Here is a 20,032-nt window from a genome sequence, read left to right as displayed (position 1 = left end):
ATCCCTCACTCTAAACCCTAGATAAACTGACAAGCTGAGCCGTGGGCAGATGATTTAGTACCTGCACTCTGCGGCCTCTGTGGAACGGGTGAGCATGAGGATAGAAACAATGACGCCGTACAGGCCCAGGACTTCTGCAAAGATGAGTATGAGGACCATTCCGATATAGAGGCGAGGCTGTTGCGAGCTTGCTCGGACTGAGAAATGTTAGTTGTTGGGCCAGCTTATATGAGTTCAAGGAGAGAACGTGCCTCCAGCATCACCAACAATACCGATAGCAAACCCAGCGGCCATACCACACAGGCCAACCGAAATACCAGCTCCGAGTTGCAAGAAAGCTGTATGAATGGGCATCTTCTCTTTGATGTTGTTGGACATGATGACACTAGCAACAAGACCGTATATGGAGAGAATCTGGGCCATGATGGCACATAGGCTGCATCTGTTAGCTGGTTACATTGGGGGAGATGTTTGCTGATTCTTCATACGTGTTCTGCATCAGCATGTCTGGTCGAAGAATGCCCGACTGGAAGATGGCGCCTGCAGACTTTGCAGTGCCATAGGATGCGCCGAAGGTGGTGAAGACAATGGAACATGCGCAGCCTATGGCGCCAAAGAAGGACTATGAAGGACACGACAAGATTAGAGATGGCATGTCAATGGTTCGTTGTAAGCTTACAGCGTACATGGGACTGAAAAGGACGTTGAGGTTAGTTGAGTATCAGTTGGATAGAGAGGAGCACATGTCATACCAACGGTCCATATTTGCGATAAGCTCAGAGTCCATGTTTCCACGTTGAGGATTACAGTTAAACAAAAATAAGAGACACGAGTAGATAGATGCCTCTCACATTATATACTAGGTAGTTAAATTGTAAGCTTATGTTAAAAGCCGTTTAGGTATAAGCCGACCCGATGCGACGCACTGCAGGCCCCTCAAAGGGCATCAGCCGTAGGAGAATGGAGCAGCCTTGGATTGGATGCAAATGATTAGGCAACGACCAAAGTTTTGGTGAGTGTTCTTGTTTGTTGATGCCGCTACGGTAGGCAGCTAAATAAGATATATTTTGAGTGGTTAGTGGCGAGCATCACAAGCAGTGAGTTGGGTTGGACGGCCCAGCCTCATAGAGTACGTGATTGTTCAAGAGGAGCACGGAACCTGAAGGTCCGTTAAGAAGCGGATGTTGAGGTCTTGTCGATGGCGTGTGAAACCATATAAGCAATTAGATACCCTGAAGTTGGCGACGGAACTTCTGGATGAAGTCAGAAGTCGGATGTTAGATGTCGCCTCCGTTAATGATCGGAAGTTCGGCATCGTCAGCCACAAGAAGTTGTCGTCAGCTAAAAAGAAGGAAAGGAAAAAAAAAAAAAAACATCATGTGATTTAAAACATGATCAAATGATTTCTTTTTAAGTCAGTTCTTTTATTCTATGGATATTAATGCATGTTTTAACTTGATGCAGGGACCATGAGCCTCTCACGTCATGTCATCCATGTTGTAACTATCATTTAGTTAGGGGAGTCAGACGCCTCAAGTAAACGTTTCATAGGAACCGTAGGTACGGGTAGAGTATTGTAGTAGCGGTAGCCACTGCTATACTACCTAAATACCTACCTACCTAGGTACCTATAGTGAAAGTGATCTATTAATAATTCAACGTCCCGTCCACAATAGACTAGGTAGGTAGTAGGTACCTACCCCGGATCTTCCGTAGTACAGTAGACAAAGGTTTACGCCAGCCGCGCGTCTCACTTAATGCGACCCTTCTCCTATCACTCATGGCCGAAGCTTTATACTGTAGTGCTTGAGTGGAGAGATTAATATGGAACGACTTGGGATGGATGTTTCCAATATGTTTCCATCATGCAAATCATGAGGGGGTTCGTGCGGCTAACAGATGATCTGTGATCAAGTAACAAAGGGGAAATATCCTACAAATATAAACACAAGTACAAGTAGAATCTTCTACTCGGATGATCCCTTGACTCGCTCTCTTCCTCGGCCTCCCCGTGCCGAAAAAGGTGGTGCCCTGACGTTGGAGGGTGACGTTTCTATCGTTGACGCATCCCGAGAGTCTGTTTTGCTTTGCTGTACCCGAAGACTACTCCATTCTACTCTATCTTGGTCTATCTATGACAGAGTAAAAGTCGTGGAGGCGAAGTGCATTGCATTCATTGTGGAACTGAACCACCTCAAGGGAAAAGAAAAACGAAATATAAACATCAAAAGGACTCCATGTCGTCCAGAGAATCATTCATGTCTATACCAACTACTGTACAGGCTTTCAACTATGAAGTCACTCCAACTATCTTCTGCCCTTTTCCTCTCTCTACTTGCATGCGCCGACGCTATATCTCTACACAAACGACAAGATGGCCTGGAGCCCAGAGTTATGAGTGTTCCTATCCAGCGTCGCAAAGTAGATGACCCTTTTGCCCATGATCGAAAACGTCTCAGTAGAAGAGATGGGACAGTTAATGTTGGTATTGATAACGAGGTAAGTTATCATCCTGAACACATAACCTACCTAGTGTTAACATTAACCTCCTCTAGCAATCCCTCTACTTCCTCAACGCCAGTATAGGAACGCCACCACAAAACTTTCGTCTTCATCTTGATACTGGAAGCAGTGATCTTTGGGTCAATGTCGTAGGCTCAGAGCTTTGCGATACCCACGCCAACATCTGTGCAGAGTCTGGTTTATACAACCCTAACAAGTCGTCGACGTATGAATATGTGAATAGCGACTTCAATATCTCATACGCTGACGGCTCGGGAGCATCTGGAGACTATGCAACTGACACGTTCCGGATGGGAAATGTCTCGATCAAAGATCTACAATTCGGAATCGGATATGTAACCTCAGACAACGAGGGTGTTCTTGGTATTGGATATTCCAGCAACGAAGCTGTTGTCAACCAACCCAATCCAGAGTTTTACAAGAACATGCCAGCTAGACTATCTTCTGATGGGGCTATCGCTTCCAATGCCTACAGTCTATACCTTGACGACCTGGACTCTGCGACGGGAAAGATCCTCTTCGGGGGAGTTGACGAGGATCATTACATTGGCGAACTGGTCACAGTTCCCATCATGAAGATCGATGATGAGTACTCGGAATTCTACGTTCAGCTCAACAGCGTCAGCGCTGGTTCAGAAACCATTGGAGAAAATCTTGCTCTTGGAGTTGTTCTCGACTCAGGCTCAACGCTCACATATCTCCCCACCAGCATCGCGCAGAGCATATACGAACTAGTAGGAGCTGAATATGTCGAGGGTCAAACCACCGCCTACGTCCCCTGCGATCTAGCAAACGAGGGAGGAAACTTTACCTTTAGATTCAACGACCCAGCCGAGATCACGGTTCCACTCAGCGAGTTGATCCTGGACTTCACCGACATTACAGGCCGTCAAATGTCCTTCGACAACGGTCAAGCAGCCTGTTCCTTTGGAATAGCACCCTCGACCACTCAAGTTTCCATCCTGGGAGACACGTTTTTGAGGAGTGCCTACGTTGTGTTTGACCTGGACAACAACGAGATCTCTCTGGCGCAGAGCAACTTTGACGCCACAAGCTCCCACATCCTTGAAATTGGCACTGGCAAGAATGCTGTTCCCTCTGCTACTGGCGCTGAAGGGCCTCAGTCTTCGGGCAACGAGAACGCCGCTGGTTCGCTTTCACCTCTAGCAAGTGACGGGATTATATCTATGATTGCAGGGGCAGTGGCTCTGGGATTTGCGTGGCTCCTCATCTAGATAGAGAGTTTTTTTTTTTATGATGAGTCGTTTATTGTATCGAGTTTAAGGTTCGGGCTTTTTGTTAGGCGTCTTGGTTGATACTGAACATAGAGTTTCATAGAAGCATTTACGGTTGCATTGGGGTTACAGCTAGGTAGTTAGTTAGATACCAACGATTTAACGAATATGATTAAACTATGATAAACCCAGTTGACTTTCTCCAGGCTTGTGACCGGAGAATAGATGAGAATGTGTCCTGGGCACTTTATCTGATCAGTTTCTGCCGATTCGGCCCCGATGTCCATAACATGGTTATCGCCGGTAGATCCGAAGAGACGGCTGGAGTTAAAGTGCATTGTCAACCCGGTTGGCGTCTATATGGACACGCATATGTCAGCTTTATGGCAATGTGATAATGAAGTCGCATCATCAGAGGCATAATGGCAGCTTATATCGAAGTAGCAGCCAGTTGGCTGTTCAAAAACTATAAAGGAAGAGATGCAAAAGCCTTCTTCACCACTCCTGCATTTTCTCAACTGCCAGAGCCTAAGCTGTCAGTTACATCTCCAGACTGCGGCCCAGATGGTGCAACTCTCGGAACAGAGTACATGCACCAAGGTCAAGGGAAGTTTCCCCAACTACAGTGGGACTCTCTCACCAAGGTGTAAGAGAATAGCTGCTCATAGCCGAAGACCCGGATGGGCCATTACCAACCCCGATTTGCCACGGGTAAGTTGAACAGGTCCTGTTATCAAAAGGACGATCAGGCTGATGATATTGGTAGAATATACCTGGGAGTACCTACCACCAAGACGAGCGTCTCCAGCAGTGATTTCCAACCCATTGATGAAACCTCCCGCAAGTTTGGGGGAGGTTTCTACTACGGAGCAAGTCGTAACGGGATGGTTTATATCCCCCCACGGCCTCTTCTCAACCACGGAATTCATCGATGTGAGTAATTATTTCGTCTTAGCCGCAACGAACCCCAAAACTGACTGGGTTTCAAGATTGGTTTGAAGTCATTGGTTTGAATGAACCATTGAATGAGAAGTTGATTACCTCAAAGCCAACTAGAGACCAAGTTGCAGAGGCCATCCAGGGCAAGGTTGTTGTTTGGGGGAAGTGGATGGGTCAATGTGAAAGGCGATGGGAGTGACTCAAAATATCGGGATGACCATGAGACAATGAGAACAAATCGATGCACTTTGCGTATCATATGATCTAATGTCGAAGTCTATCAGTCACCTGTCTTTTCATACATAGACGCCAGTCTCAGATTCGTCCAAAGCTCCAGATGTTCAACCCAACCTTTGTTCCCTCATGGACAGGAAGTCCAGCATGCCATGTCTGCTCATAACCCCTTCCATCTGCCGCAAAGTTCTCCCAGTACACTGCATTTCCCGGCACAACTTTGAATACGACACCAAGCTCGCCTTTATCCTCTTCTGTATCCGTACACTCTATAAAGCGACACCACTCCTTTTCCACAGGCCTCTTCACCAAAGGAAACTCGGTCCCACCACCGCTGAGATCTTCAGAGCCTCCGACCCAGACCATAAGACTGCTCACGCGGCCCCATCCGCGTGTGTTATGACTCCAGTCGAAGTGGTGGTTATAGTGACCGCCTGTCCCATAGCGCTGAGTCCTAAGACGCTCGATCCAAAGCTCTGGGCGCCAGCCTTGAAGAGCACGGGCGCGAGCCTCGATGCAGCGGACGGGGTCAGTCCTGGGAACTACAGCGACGTGAGAGTCACGGACTGAAGCATCACGATGAGTGGCCTCGCCATTGTTGGTAATGGTTGATGGTACAAAGATTGGTTCGCTACAAGTGTGAGGATTCATTCATATGTGCAACTTGGACGATCGACATACCTTATCTCCAGTAGGTGTCCCCTCTCCTCCTGATTCAAGAACCCTTCCAAATACACAATCAAAGGCTCTCTGCTCAATATCCTGGCCAGATAGCCATCGGGCGCACAATCTGGTGCAGTCGCATTCGGGGCATCGATGGCTAGTAGCGACTCATTGAACTTAGGACGCGGTGAGGCCTCTTTGACCTGAGCAGCACGGTCTGGATAGAAGAAGTCACCGATAGGGTTTGAAAAGATGACAAGAAAAGCTGCGAGGCCGACTATGTATTGAAACATGGTCAAAAACGATGCAAATGCAGAAATCAGATGATGAGACACAAGATATGCTGTGATGAGTGGACCTTCAGCTTGGTACCTACTAGGTGGCCCTGCAGTTCAGTGAATGTTACAGGGGTGCCTAGGTCAAGTTTAGACAGGATAAAACGGGCAGCTAAAACAGAATCAAGGTTGCTCAAGCATCATCTAAAGAAGTTTCCATGTTTTTTTTTTCTTTTTCTTTTTTTTCATTCAAAGCCATATGAACCCTTCTATGCCCGTTCAATCCCTAATAGTACAAGAGTTGTGTATCATGCATGCATCCAATTGCATGGTCTATAAACCAACCTCCATGGGTATACTGTACTTCCTCATACATGGATACATATCCTCCTCTGTCTCCTAGTTTGTCAGAGAATGTAGCTAAACCATAAAAACCCGACCCAAAAACTCCATCCTCCCTAAAAGTACATGGGAATTATTATATTCCATTTATCAAATCCCTGTCGGTAGCCCTTCAGCATCCCAGTTCAAGTCGACAGCAGTCAATATTCCCCAGGGATCAGTTCCGCCGTTACCGAGCGAGTCTGTTGCCATCTGTGCAAATAATGTTTCTTCAGTTGACTGCCATATTGGTGTAGATATTCGGTCCTGAAAGGCTCTCAGGTCGATTCGATTCTCTTCCGCACTGTTTCCAAGGCCAATGCTGGGTGAGGTATGGCTACTCCCCGACACTGTTTTAGTATATGAGCCAGAGTTCGAGACTTGGTTGATCGGCGATGACCCAGTCGAAGAACTCGTTCTATCAGGCAAGGACATGCTATCCGAAGTCATACGGGGCGAGAAAGCTGCCGGCCACATACCCGTTCCTTTAAAGTTGGGGTTCAGGTTCAAGCCAAGGGGGCTGCTATTTCGCGTGCCGGGTACCAAATCAGGTATAGGACTCTCGTTGGTTCTCTTTCGCTTGTTGCTTGTTGTATCTGGCCGAACATTGCGGTAGGCGGACCCAAGCAAAGCTTGGTAGCACGACTTCCCCAAGCTTATGCCCATAGCGTGGGCTACGCTGTCCAGTCTCGTTTGCTCGGCTTCCATCTGTCTATCGTTTGCATACACTGGTGGAGATGGACCGGAACGGTTTGCGGCTGAAGTGCGAGCCAGTATCGGGACCTGAGACTTGCTTGGCCCAAAAGCATTGCGGTGCCTTCTCAGTGACGGCATCTGAATAACAGAGTCCAGTCCATTCTTCTCCACGTCGACACATGTTTGTTGTAAGAATGTTCGAGTAATAGTATGCACACGTGCAATAGCTTCCATGCATTGAATGATTAGCTGGAAATTAGATAGGTCCACTGCATTTAGGCCTGTTGTTGGGTTCTCTTTAGCAAGATATATATAAACTGTAGCTGTGCAGTACAGGGATAGAGCAGACAGTGGACTCTTCTATATATTTATTAGCTCAAATCAGGTAAACACGCTATGCTACCAAGGCACACTTACGAAACAAAGAGTCACGGTTGAGGTAAGTCGCATAATGTTAACAATCTCCTCTGCAGCGGCTCGAAGCCGAGCGACGCTGCTCCGCTTGACATGATCTGGCAGCTTGTACCTTTCGGCTTTCTCAACGGCCGCGTGGTGAATACAAATAACGGCAGCATGTAGGTTCATATTGAGATGGAGTGCTGAGACGTCACGTATGTTTTCGGGAAGACGAAACTTTTCGGGAAGGAACATAAAGAGACTGGATAAGGTGTTGTCCAGGTCTCTATGCCGAGTCCAGAATGACCCATGCATCAGATCTTCGCATCGGCTGTCGGGTTTGGAGCGATGTACGTGACGAAGTATGAGCTTGTTGATCTGACAGGTAACAATGGTGCCTGCAAAGCCTGTGTATTGGGCGCCTTGTATCGCATCGTCCAAGAAAGGTGCTTCCTCTTTCCGGTTCTGGACAAATGCTTCCTCGGAAGCGGGAAGTCTTGTCGCAATCTAAGATGTCATTAGTATGTGTTGATCCGAAAAGTCAAGTAGGCATACGTCGTCTGAGTCAATCAAAGTAGGCCATCCTGTCGAGATACAACAGTGAGAATCCGCAGCAAACACGCCCCAGAATATCCTCCTTCTCTCTTCCAGCTCGGCCCACGTTAGAGGGGGCCCTAATGCTGGTGGCATGCTAACATGGTCCCCGTCTAGACGGTCAAGTCCCATCATATGGCACAAGCGCACGCAGTTGGCCACGCTTATGGTCGACCTCGTAAACAACAACATCCTTGCTTCATAGAAGGCAACAAGGGCCCAGGTCTGCGCATGCTGTATGGATACGAAGACATCGCCATGCCCCTTCATCGTGTCTGCTTCCATATACTGGCGTGACCGGCGGTAAAAGATCTCGTGGTACTCGTCATACTTGTTGCTACCTGCAGCTGCTAAAGCCCATATCGCATATCGTAAGCACATTGGGGGTTTTCTGAGTAGAGGGCCATAGAAGGTTTGTAGATATTTTCCCGGATGGATGATGGGTATCATTCGGTGCTGATTTTGGAAGAAGATGGTATTGCTAAGAACATCAGCCATCGTCCACGGTATGAGAGTCAAAAGGAGTTTTTACAGTTCTTCCATAACATCGTCGGGGGGTAAGGGCTCAGACAAGCCCAAACTCATCAGCTGGGCATTGAAGGGAGTGTTGCTATCATTCGACTGTTGGTCAAAAGCTGATTGTGGAAGAGATGAAAAGCTGGAACCGGGCAAGTCATTAATCAGGCCTGGCAGTCCGGAGGGAACGTCAACGCCGCTGAAGTTGACATCGGGCTGAGCAGGATAGATGGGATCGCCATCATCAGTCTTTTCCTCTGAGGAGTTCTTATTGACTTCTTTGAGATAGTCTTCAACTTGAGCTAGATATATGATTAGCAACTAGTTATCCATGAAGATCATCTCCAGATTGACTATATAGATACCTACCTAATCGAGCCTCTAGTTCTTTGACGTTTCTTCTCTTGAAGTTTGGCTTTCTCCTCGATTCAGGATACACGCAGCCGTTTGAAACCTTGACACAACGAGTACAGGCTGGTTTTACGCGGTCGCACTTTAACTTGCGGGCTCTGCAAGAGACACATGCTAAAGGCTCCGTCCTTGAAATCTCGGGTTCAGGCTCGGGCTCGGGCTCAGTCGTGTCCAGAGGCATGTCTGTTTACAGGCAGTGATATTGAGACTCATTCGGTCAGTATACCTGCTGAGGTTCAGATTGAGTAGCAGGTACGGAGTAGTAGGTACAGTATCTGATTATCGATTGCTGGGGTGAGATTAAGATGGGTCTCGCCTTCCAGTTTTGTCGGAACATGCAAAGGGAGGAAGGGACGACTCAAGGTCTTGACATGGAAGGTAACAATTATTGTGATTTAATGATGAATAGCAGCTACGAAGAACTACCTACCTATCCCCAAGAATATAGGTTGAGGCTTTACGGATACTTGGACTGGACTGGACTGGGCTGCTGGTCGGAGAACTCAACTGTCCGAAGGCCGAAGGCTTACAATAGCCCGACAGATTGGATGAGTCAGGCAGTATGGAATTATTTTCTTGCGAAAAGCGACGACGCGAGCAAGTAAATACCTTTGACAAACAAACGTATTCGTTTCCTTGTAGAGTTGAGATTAAGCATAAAAGATGCAGTATTGTAGGATATCCTGCATATTCCATAGTACCTAGGAATTTAACCTCTTAATTTAACCTTGACTGAGTCTGCGAGAGAGACCAAGACCCCGTTTTTAAACTTGAGTTAGTAGTACCTACCTTGCCTTAGGTACAGTATCTGCTCAGACGTGGCGCAGGCACTACCTACCTCCCTAGGTAGTTTTCCTCATGTGTCAGAGTCAGACACAGGCAAGCCACACCTTGCGCTAAGGTACCGGCCGGCAGATGAGGGAGTAATCTCAAACCAATCTTATGTCTCGGGTTCACCCTTCAAAACTTGATCTTGTCATGCAGATGCAGCAGAAGCATCATCACCGCCAACACTGTACAAATACTGTACCTGCAACAGCTCATCGCTATATACTACTAGGTACCTACCTACTCCACCGATGCGATGCCCTACATTCGCTCCGGATCCCCCGGCAGGCGATACGATATTTTGACCTAGCGTCAACTGCTGTGCGGTACTGTACTATACATATCACTGTCTGCTGCTAAGATTGGATAGAGCCTTCGGCAATCAGATCTCCAAGACTACCTACTGTACTGTATGACCGTCTGGTTGGTCTAGCTCTATCTGTACATGCACATACACCACCACTACCGCCGTTACCCGTCCGCTTTCCATGGAAGCATGGATAGACTTTACTGTAACCCCGGGCTCTTCTTCCAGGGCGGAGTCCAAGGGGCAAAACTCAAAACTTTTATGTTTACTAAACCTCGTCAAGTTTTGACCAGTCTTCCAATACAGGTTCTCTTATTGTGTCAATCAAGCGAGGAGCGTCGTCACACATCATCATTTCCTTGTCGCGTCAATCAATTCTCGCATTGTCATCCAAAGATCCTCGTTCGTACCTCAGGCGCTGCACGGCCTGTAATATGGTTTCTCAACTCAGATTGACTTCACAGTGGGTGTCAGGGCAGCATCATCATCACCATTATCCATGACCCTGGTTGCGGTAGCCCTCCAACAACATGCTTCTTACCTCTTCGGTGCTGCCGCGCTACGGCCGGGACATAACCATGTCACCGGATCGTCATTACGCTCGCAATTTTTAATTCTTCGGACCGCGCCACTCGAACGAACACAGAGCAGGACAGGCAAGGAACAGTGGCTCGCTGTGAGAGCGGCTGAGCTGAGCGGATAGGCGGCTTAACAAGACCCAAGAGCACGGACCTGTATGTCTCAATAACAAACTTGGGCTTGACACTTGCGCTATCTAGTCATTCCATCATCCCGAGCTAGAACTTTGTTAGGGCTTCTTGAGCTTCTCGACGGCCGCCAACTCCACCCTTGGCATTGGGACCTGACGACGGTCTGCTGCCGGTTCGACAAGCACAAGCGCTGATGATTGACAGCTAGGTAATGGCGCTATCGTTGGCGCATTGACGGCGGTCTTGAAAGGGCCCGGTCGATCTGGGATCGACAAGAGCGCCTAGCCTACCTGTAGCGGCAGTCCTGAACCAGTCTAGTCTAGCTCTCGGACTCACAGGCGATGTCCACCAATGAGGTGCTGGCTGAACAAACAAGGGTGACCCTGGAAATTGGTTTTGACAATTCCGGTACCGGTAATAGGGGACTGACAGCATGTCACAGCCCTGAAACACTGGGTGTAAGTCGAATCATCATGTGCTTTTCTGGAGCTTTGACGATTCGGACTTTCGTGTTGTTTCTTCTCCGTGCCCGTTCTTAGCCGCGCTGAAAGTGAAAGCACGTCCAATTTTTCCTCCTTTCACCCGGTGCATTGAGAGTCAAAATAGCACTGCCGATCAGTGTATGGTGCTGGGATCCTGAGCTTCAGCCTGACAGGGCGAAAGAGTGCAATCTTGTTGCAGGCCTGGAACAACAACCGCCAATATCGTGCTACCTCCTCATCAACAACAACACAAAGGCATGACGGAGTGGGGTTGCGATGAATGCGTGCCTGACTCTGGCTCACACGTATCAGTATCAATATCATACGCTGATCTTGGGATGAATTACATAGGCACGCACGAGCCATATTGCCGATAGTTAATTCGTTTCTGGGGGCTGCTAAACTTAGAACCGAGCAGCAACCTTCATTTTGACATACAGAGATCGACAGTACAGTACAACAATACTCTGGAGAGCCCCGAAGCATCCCTGCGCCACAAGCATCAAGGCATTTATCTATACGTAGCATAATGAGGCGCGTTATCTACATCATACAGACACGGCCACAACTGTTTGTGTCTGCAGTCAGCCCTTGCCGTATCTTTGAGCGCACCAAGTCATCGGGCCATCTCTGGACATATAGTCTAGTCTAGTCTAGTCTAGTCTAGTCTAGTCTAGTCCTCGTGGCAAAACGACAATCAAATCTACAGCCTCACTTGGTTGACGATTGTTTCCCGATACTGGGTGTCAGTCCAGCAAGATCATTATTATTCCCCGCCTTTGCGTGTCTCGTCAGACTTGGTATTCTGTCTACCACAGGTTCAGAGGGGAAGAAAGTGACTTTCGCTCAACGTGCCACCTCAGATTGATGGGATTTATTTGAAGTTCTACTGTATCCATTGGAAAGGATTCTCTACAGTCCAGTATCTGGCTGTTTGTTTGCATCTTGTTTCTCATCCAGCCACACGGCTCGATTGCCCCAATTCCATGGACGAGGAAAGGGAGGGAGACTTATTCAGCCACCGGGTCTATCCTTGTCGATCAGAAACAGTGCCATTCCTCAAAGCCACATGCCACTGTACGGATACAGTACGTACTTATCGAAACCCATTCGACATCGCATGCGCTGAGCCAGCACAGGAAATTTGATTGATTTGCAAGGAACTGTCAAACCATCCGAGGATATCGTGCGAAGTTTCAGAGTGAATCATCGTAATTTCCTGGCAAATCCAAGGAACTGCTTCGCTATGCCCCGTTCATAACACTAGCCTTCTCAGGGAGCCTAGTCTTGGGCGCATACGAAAAAGGACACGCCTGTCCGCCTAGCTGTCAACTAAGCGCGCCACGGGCTATGATAGGCACTCCTCCTGGTCTACCTACATCCTGCCGCGGCGAGAGCCCGTTTTGTGTCATGCGCTCTATCATCCGAAGGGAACTTCTGTTTAACCAGCTTGGTCGATGACCAACGTCCTGGTCACAGAGGAACATGTATCCAAGTTGCTTATAAGCCAGGGGTAGAGCAACGCACTACACATCATGATATCCACAACTAAACATCAAAACGACCCGACCATCCTCCAATTATCACGCGATGGCTCATTTGGAATCCACAATAATTAGCAAAGGAAAGAGGAATCTATGGTTGCTTCGCGATGTGATACTACCGGCCCAGTGCACTATCTTTCCTCTATGTTATCTGGCACATAAACCGGTCACCAGAAACATGCCTGCCGGGGAGACACCCCTCACCGGTCAACCTCGAATTGTCCCATGCCCTACTTGTACCCCTGACCCCAGACGTTGTGCATACAGATGTAGATCGTTCGACCATGCCTCTATGGCTCTCTGGGAAGCCCGATCTAGGTATCCCAGATACCCATGACCTGGTGGCGACAGCAATACTGTACAGTGGTTTACAAGCTCCCAAAGACATGAAATTCCTACTTTGGGGAATTCGGACGCCTCACGCAGATGTTGTGCCATGCAGCGGCAGAGGCGCACCTGTTTCTGCGTGTCTGCATCTTCAACTACGAGCTGTCGACTATTGGCCGTACGCCATTAGTTTGGACTATCGACCAGGGAATTGCACTACTGTATGTATGATTTGGGTCTGCTCACTGCTACGAAGTCATGGCTGTTCTGTCTTTGTGCACATGTCTGGCGTTCTTTTCTTTTTGCTTGTGCCACACGATGACACCCACATCATCCTGGTTCTCATTTACCTTCCTATACCAATTACGAACCAGCATGCCCCGGAAAATCTCCGTGCAGTCTATACCATAACTATCCTACCTCGAATTTAGATGCCAGCAGTCTGGGTCCTCTAACTAAGTCTCAAGCACAGCACGAGAGGACAAGCGGTTATCGAATTTTTTATTTTATTTTCTTTCCTTACTTTCTTGGCATATCCTAGTGGTAGGATCTGGAAGGAACCGGCCGGTTGGCTTTCCGTGCAAAACCCATTCACCACGGATCTCAAGATGGCCATCAACGATATACAGTAGTTGGAACTTGACCCCCTTTCAGAAAGAGGTTTGTCACCGGCATCGGCCTTGCGCTAATATTTCACATTTTACCCTAGGTATGTATGTACTGCCTACTGCATATCCACTCGATGTTGGTTTTGGACCAAAACGGTGGCTCCAAACATGGGCTAGCTGTGGCCGCTATTAATGGCCGGCGCTTTTTCTATGGCCCCTTTGCAGAACCCGTCTTTCCAGGACCTCGAGACCTCCACTTGACTCACCTAGACTAAAATATGCACTGGCAGGGCAGGCCCAAGTGCTACAGTAACTAACTACCTAGGTAGATATTACATGACAGCATTGGGCAGGCCCTGGTCGAACCATCGTTAGTTAAGACCACTGCCGCAAGATGAGTCTTTGATACAAGGATACCTACCTATTCCCAGCATCCTCGAGCTCTGGAGAAAATGCTCCATTCTAGTTAGTTACTTGGTTACTTAGTCAGTTAGCTAGCCAACTACATCCATACTTGCCCGATGGAATTACAGTAGCGGGCAGTCAGCCCATAAGTGTATGTGAAGTATGAACCAGTCTCCAGCAATAGATGGATGAAGTCTTCATTCATGAGCGCACAGACAGTCGGTCACTCGTTCCTTTTACATTTGAATCTGATTTCATTCCATCTAATATGATTGGGCGACCTGTCCTGACTACCTAGGTAGATACTACAGCAGGCGGCTGGTTCGCCTGTAGCCAAAGTGGTCTTGGACTGGACCATAACTGGATAGGTACTGGAGTTGGCCGAGTGTCTAGTATTGTGTGTGCTTAGATGCTCGTCTCAGAGATTCATCTATCTTGAACCATCCATCCAAACGCTGTCGCCGTATACGTCGCGTGTTCCGCCCTATTCCCTCGTAAGGTTTGTGTCGTTGATGAATGCTCGCTTCGTTCCTTCAACGATCCGTGCCCTAGTGGCTGGGCTGGGCTGGGCCCAAAAACCCATCCATCTCCACTCTATGGGATATAACCCGTCGCTAAATGCGTTTGCAGGCTAAAACCTCAAACACCAAGGAGAATAGAAGAGCAACAACGTGAAATCTCGCTATTCCCATGCCAAGCCTGAGTATAATCAGGGGTGGGTGTCTCTGTAAACTATTACTGTACTCGAACAATAATGGATGAAGGGAGGTCCTGGTCTCGACTTTCAGACACTACCCCTACCCATGGTGCCAGGTCTTCGCTGGCTCAGCGCCTCAAGCTCTTCGTCGTAAGTGGCGCCCTCTCCGTCACTAAGAGGTCCAACGGGCTCTCGCTTCCCGTGGTCAAAGTCGCCTCGCTCCGTTGTGGCAAGCACCTTCATGTCACCGCCTCGAGCACCCGACATTGCGTCAGTTTCGGCGCGAGCGTTGTTGATCATAGTTGGCAATTGGCGGCGTCGCGCATTAATGAACCAGTTGGAAATTTGGTCTGTGAGGTGCAAATATTAGTTTCTAATCTTTCACCAATGTTTCACACGTTTGGCATGGCTTGGCTTGACTCACTCATCTGCAATCCCGTCTGTCGCATGAGATCCTGTTTCTCGTCCTCGGTTGGATATGGATGCTGAAGATGTGCCACAAACCATGCTCTCAGTTTATCCGTGGTCTCCTTGGGCAGGTTACCCCTTCGCTTTCGCTGTTTGTTGTCACCGCTCAAGCTAGCAGGGCCCATGTCGCCAAATCGAACAAAGTCCTGGTAAGGTGTGTTGTATGCACCAGGAGTAAACGGTGTACGGTCAAACGAGTGAGCCGAACCTGTTGATAGTGATTGATATCGTGTTGGGTGGTGATAAGGATAGCCATAACTTGATTCTCGGTAAGGCGAGACTCCAGACTCAGATATGGGGGTTCGAGAATGTGACATTGGCTGATGTGAAGATCTGAAGCTCTCTGCAGGTGCGGACACTGGTACTGACACAGCTACCGGTGCCGGTGCCGGTGCCGGTGCCGGTACTGCTCCACGGCTCACTAATACTGATTCTCGCTCTAGAGATCGTGGTGGAGGAAGACTAGGTAATGTCGATCGAGGCTCTGCTCGCTCGCCTACTTCCATTGAAACTGAATGGGTAGTTGATCCGTTTGTCAGGTATGGGCTTGTTCTTGTAGAAGCTGGCCAGCTTTCTTGTGCTCCTGCTTGGATTGGTAGGTTTGGTGAGATCTGTCTGGGCGATTCTCGGTCGGGACTGTAGCACAATCGTGGTACTTGGCGAACCCTCTCGCTCTCTGCCTCTCTCTCTATCGATAATCTCCTTCTTTTACTGGAATTAGGTGAGTGCACATAGTGAGGTGATGCCGCGGTCAATGGCGCGGGGCCTAGTGGCGGTCCTGTCACTGGCGGCTTTGTGTTGAGGTCATGTGGTGGTTGGCTCTGGAGTTGCAACTCAGGGAAAGCCTAGATCATGTCAGCGGAAGAACAGAGGCAGGTGTGCCCAAAAGGATGGTGAGTACTACCTGTCGAATCGAAGGAAGAGCAACTTTGTCGTTCTCGACCCTCGGTCGGAGCGAATAATCGGGACATCGATTGGTCTCCCAGGGGCGCGGCATACCGAAGGATGAAGGGTGAGGAGAGGGAGAAGCGGTAGCGATCATGGACATCTTGGGACGCTGATGAGCTGAGTATTGTGGTTTCGTTTCAGACGGTCTTGACAGTGAACGACTATCTTCCATAACAAGACGGCCAGAAAGGCAATAAGAGAACCGCACAGCGGTCAACTCGATCTGTCTCAGATGTTGATAGACTACTCGTTTCCCGATTACAGAGTAACAACGAATTACACCTTTGGTTTTTATACCTAGTGCATCCAAAGTACAGTCGAACGTTCGTCCAGTGGCTGGTGCAAGAGCGATGAACAGCTGAGAAACAACAACGTTGTGTAAAGAATGAAACTGTGCAAACCGTTCCCGGGAAGGCTTAACACTTGTCGTATCACCAAAGACAACAATAGAGGGTAGGTGGTTCGAGAGGATGGTGGAGGGTCTGGGGTCATGTACCGTTGGTGGGAAGCCCAAGCCTTTTGTATATCAGAGTGCAATGGCGGCTTAATGGTCTTGACTGGTTGCTCCAAATCCCTCCCATGGAGTGGGGTGCACTTAATCGTAGGGCAACGCAGACGAGGTAGCCAAGATAGGAAATGCCAGCAGACACAGGGCCATAGACAGTCTGAGCGGAGAATTTCAAAGTGGCCGGGGCTTAACTGGAGATGTCGTGGTATTAGGGAAACCAACTCATCCAAGCCACACACACAAGGTCGTGGGAACAAAGCGTTGTGGACTGGGATGGGTGGCTTTGTAACAAAGCAAGCATATGGTAGAGTATCCGTACTGGATGGACAGTCCCAACGTCTTCACCTCGGTGCGGAGGAAACAACTTGACGGGCAGTATAAACCTGGAGGGTTCGGGCATGGGAGCTTCGACAGGGTACGGTACACAGGGCGATCAAGAAACCAGGGGGAATGAGGATGGGGCAAGATGAAGAAACAAATGTCCTAGGTTCGGAGAACATAGCGTAGTATCGCCAGAATAAGAGAAACGTCACCAATCCAAAAACACTCACGAACAGCTTTGACAGGCTTGTTGTGGTTGCTGGGATATGCCCGCTTTCTGGATCAGGGGTGAGGTCGACATGGAGCAGGGGCTCAACAAGCGGGCCAGGACCTGACGGCCGTGGCTTTTAGTTCTCAATTTAGGAAACCAGTTGGAGAAGCAGAGAAGGCAAAGACGACCAAGTTTGGTCAATGGTGGCTGACACGCCATGGTGTGAGCGACGCTATGCTGGCAGCCTTCTTAGTTTGGTGTGGAGTGTCACTTTTCGCCGCTTCCACCCCTACTGCATGTATGTATGTCCCTTTTATGTACGTATGCATTTTTGTGTATATAGGTATGGACTGAGGTAGGTAGTCAAAGCGGTTGAGAACGTGCGATGAATTGGACTGTCCTACGCGAAGACCAGACCGGGCTTAAGGTGCCATTGCATATGCATCTTGAACTTGCACATGCATACCGGAACGAAAATGGGCATATGAGCGTGCTGTCATTGTGCTGCCCTGCCCTGCCCTGACCTGACCTTGACCTTGACCTGACTTGACGAGACAGATCAGGGCTCGGGACATAAAATTATCCCCAAGTCGATACGATCTGCACTTCTTCAACGTTGGTAAGCCTCTGTGGCTTGGCACTAGATTGCCGAAGTGCGTTTGGGCGTAAACGTTGGAAAGTCAAAGGCCACTAATACAGTCGTTCACCACCGCTGATGAGGGGATCACGAGATTGGAACGCTCTGACCCATGCCGATGGGCTTCGGGCTGGTGGTGCCATTAAAGTTCAAGGATGACGGGTCGCTGAACGCTGGTAGGTGCCATAACACTCCTTTTTTGGCTTTGCCTTTGGCCGGTAGACCGCAGCCTCGATATTTGACGGGCTGTCACATCCACAGTTTCTTGGTTAAGAATAGCGCTAAGCGGCTACGGCACCCGCCACTGACAGTGGCATCTGCAGCTTGTAGGCTGACCATGATTCAAGATTGCGCCGCCATTGAGCAAGTAATTATACGTCAGTACCTCGCTGTGGGTATTTCGAATTTGTACTGTAAGCGTCACTATCTCCCAACGCAAGTGCAGTACTTTAGACGGTTGGGATAAGCTCGACAGGAGTTTCAACTGCAGCAATAGTCGGCATAGTCCGCCCATGCTTCGAGGTTGAACCGAGAGATTCAAAGTTATGCTCGGCTGATTTCCTATGATATGCTCCCGGCAGTTACATATTGTGTGTTTCGGCAACCAATCCAATGTGGGGTCGGAGATTGAGAATCTGTCAAGGAATGCCTTGCTTGTTGTGCTGTGTCTTGTGCGATGTGCAGGATAGTGTTGTGCAGTTATGGTGCTGTACTTTGTTTGCTACGTACTGGACAGTACCGCACTCAGCGTCCCAGCATTTCAAAAGGGGGTCCCGTAAGCCCGCCCAGATTGCTAGGATTTCTAACTGTGACGCGGCTCGAGCGGGTACAGAGACGGGAGGCCCGTGGCGTTGATGGGCAGTCCAGGCCCAAGTTCCTGGGACTTGGGGCTGCGGCCCAAGGGAATCAAGCTCAAACGCCTCATTGAACGCAAAGACACATATGTCCACCAGCAGATGTTAACTCCACAACTTGAATTCTCAACAACGTTGATTCTGTTCATTCGCGCTTGTCGGACGAACCAGCGGCCACCGGAAAGATATCGATACCCAGATATATATTCACGATAGCTCGTAGCCCACCCTGGCACAAACGGGATACAAACAACCAGGGTCTGGTAGCAAAACTTTTGTTGCGATTGGCTTGTCAAGTTGCACGATCGTCGTGAAGATCGCACGGGGCCGGGACGTTTTAGGACCACCTCCGGAGCTGGGATAGCCATTCATTCTCATAGACCACGATCGGCCCCAAAAAAAGACGTTTCGGATAAAATTGCGACATGGTACATGTAATCCTCGGTCAATATGCACTGAAACAGCAGGTACTCCAGCAGGTGCCGTAGCATTTCTAAGCTCGTTGTGGTCTGCCACCGACGACAAGCAAAGCTATATCTGGTCTTGGCACCTGAATGAAGCTTAAGTTATCCATTTGGAAACATCGGATCGAGAGAGCGAAGTTAGAGCGTTGCACTGAGGCTTGCTGGCACCTGCTTGGTCCCTGGCGTGCCTGGATTCGGTAGATAACTCAGGAGCTTATTTAGTATTCGTAAACTCTGTTCGGCATCGTGTAACGGGTTATGCGGCGGCTCTGGCAGGTGAGCTGATCAAGTTGCACTCACCGTTGAGGTTGACTTTTATAGAGTCGACGAAATGCGATGCGATGCCATGATGCTATTCCAGGACGAGCAAGCTGAGGAGATTTCTCCACTGCGTTGTTCACATCACGTTACCCGACATTGCAAGGGTTTGGAATGGAAGGTGTTCTAAATGCATACCTGCCTGACCTACATGAGAGACATACATAAGTACCTACCTAGGTAGCTACCTGCCAAAATTAGGGGTCTATTCGTGATGGAAGTAACGATTGAGGTCCTGCTTCCTTCCATCTATGGATCTTGGGTACAGTATTGAGTACCTAAGGTAGGTACGGAACAACACTGCACCGATGCCCATCCTGTACTGTACGAGGTACGGTAGTCACCATCTAAGAAGCATTGCATTTGCATTTATGTATTCACATAAAAAGAATATTCAAAAGTTGTTTTGCCACTTACAACTTCAGCTCTTAATCTCTCGCCAAGAGCTACAGTATAGTACTGTACTGTACTGTACGTTGATCAGCACGTCGTTGAGCGGTACGTGCATTGTATGCCCATCTCGTTTCTCCAA

The 20,032-nt window shown here is 48.8% G+C and overlaps 5 protein-coding genes across 5 annotated transcripts; 1 reads left to right on the top strand and 4 right to left on the bottom strand.

Annotated features, from left to right (window-relative positions):
• Positions 1–54: 54 nt before the first annotated feature.
• Positions 55–787, bottom strand: B0J16DRAFT_385876 (uncharacterized protein; the record flags this gene model as incomplete). The annotated part of the gene is made up of 5 exons (XM_046131535.1): positions 55–197; positions 264–436; positions 489–622; positions 680–692; positions 753–787. The coding sequence occupies 5 exons, from the start codon at positions 785–787 to the stop codon at positions 55–57; spliced, it is 498 nt and encodes a 165-aa protein (XP_045981234.1).
• A 1,505-nt stretch (positions 788–2,292) lies between these two features.
• On the top strand, positions 2,293–4,896 carry B0J16DRAFT_356631 (aspartic peptidase domain-containing protein; the record flags this gene model as incomplete). The annotated part of the gene is made up of 6 exons (XM_046129484.1): positions 2,293–2,499; positions 2,556–3,742; positions 4,174–4,358; positions 4,427–4,469; positions 4,525–4,691; positions 4,760–4,896. 6 exons carry the CDS (start codon positions 2,293–2,295, stop codon positions 4,894–4,896), a joined length of 1,926 nt encoding a protein of 641 aa, XP_045981233.1.
• Positions 4,850–6,124, bottom strand: B0J16DRAFT_154103 (uncharacterized protein). The gene is made up of 2 exons (XM_046122096.1): positions 5,613–6,124; positions 4,850–5,562 (listed from the first exon to the last, which is right to left on the bottom strand). Exons 1-2 carry the CDS (start codon positions 5,885–5,887, stop codon positions 5,013–5,015), a joined length of 825 nt encoding a protein of 274 aa, XP_045981232.1. The 5' UTR covers positions 5,888–6,124; the 3' UTR covers positions 4,850–5,012.
• Positions 6,125–6,361: 237 nt separating this feature from the next.
• On the bottom strand, positions 6,362–9,044 carry B0J16DRAFT_270868 (fungal-specific transcription factor domain-containing protein; the record flags this gene model as incomplete). Its single annotated transcript, XM_046123558.1, has 5 exons — positions 6,362–7,306; positions 7,364–7,849; positions 7,898–8,417; positions 8,469–8,754; positions 8,822–9,044. The coding sequence occupies 5 exons, from the start codon at positions 9,042–9,044 to the stop codon at positions 6,362–6,364; spliced, it is 2,460 nt and encodes an 819-aa protein (XP_045981231.1).
• A 5,814-nt stretch (positions 9,045–14,858) lies between these two features.
• Positions 14,859–16,287, bottom strand: B0J16DRAFT_356628 (uncharacterized protein; the record flags this gene model as incomplete). The annotated part of the gene is made up of 3 exons (XM_046129483.1): positions 14,859–15,121; positions 15,196–16,084; positions 16,144–16,287. 3 exons carry the CDS (start codon positions 16,285–16,287, stop codon positions 14,859–14,861), a joined length of 1,296 nt encoding a protein of 431 aa, XP_045981230.1.
• Positions 16,288–20,032: the final 3,745 nt, after the last annotated feature.

Source organism: Fusarium flagelliforme (genome assembly GCF_020744385.1).
Source record: "Fusarium flagelliforme strain FIESC 12 MPI-CAGE-AA-0113 chromosome Unknown B0J16scaffold_5, whole genome shotgun sequence".
NCBI lineage: Eukaryota > Fungi > Ascomycota > Sordariomycetes > Hypocreales > Nectriaceae > Fusarium > Fusarium flagelliforme.
Note: the sequence above shows the minus strand (reverse complement) of the source record. Positions and strands in the feature narration are given on the sequence as shown.

What these genes read in the sequence shown, in the direction of transcription:
- B0J16DRAFT_154103 (XM_046122096.1), bottom strand. Translation starts at nt 5,887, where the DNA reads ATGTTTCAATACATAGTCGGCCTCGCAGCTTTTCTTGTCATCTTTTCA. An exon ending in GGACACCTACTGGAGATAAG is followed by an intron (nt 5,563 to 5,612) that starts GTATGTCGATCG and finishes TCACACTTGTAG; the next exon opens with CGAACCAATCTTTGTACCAT.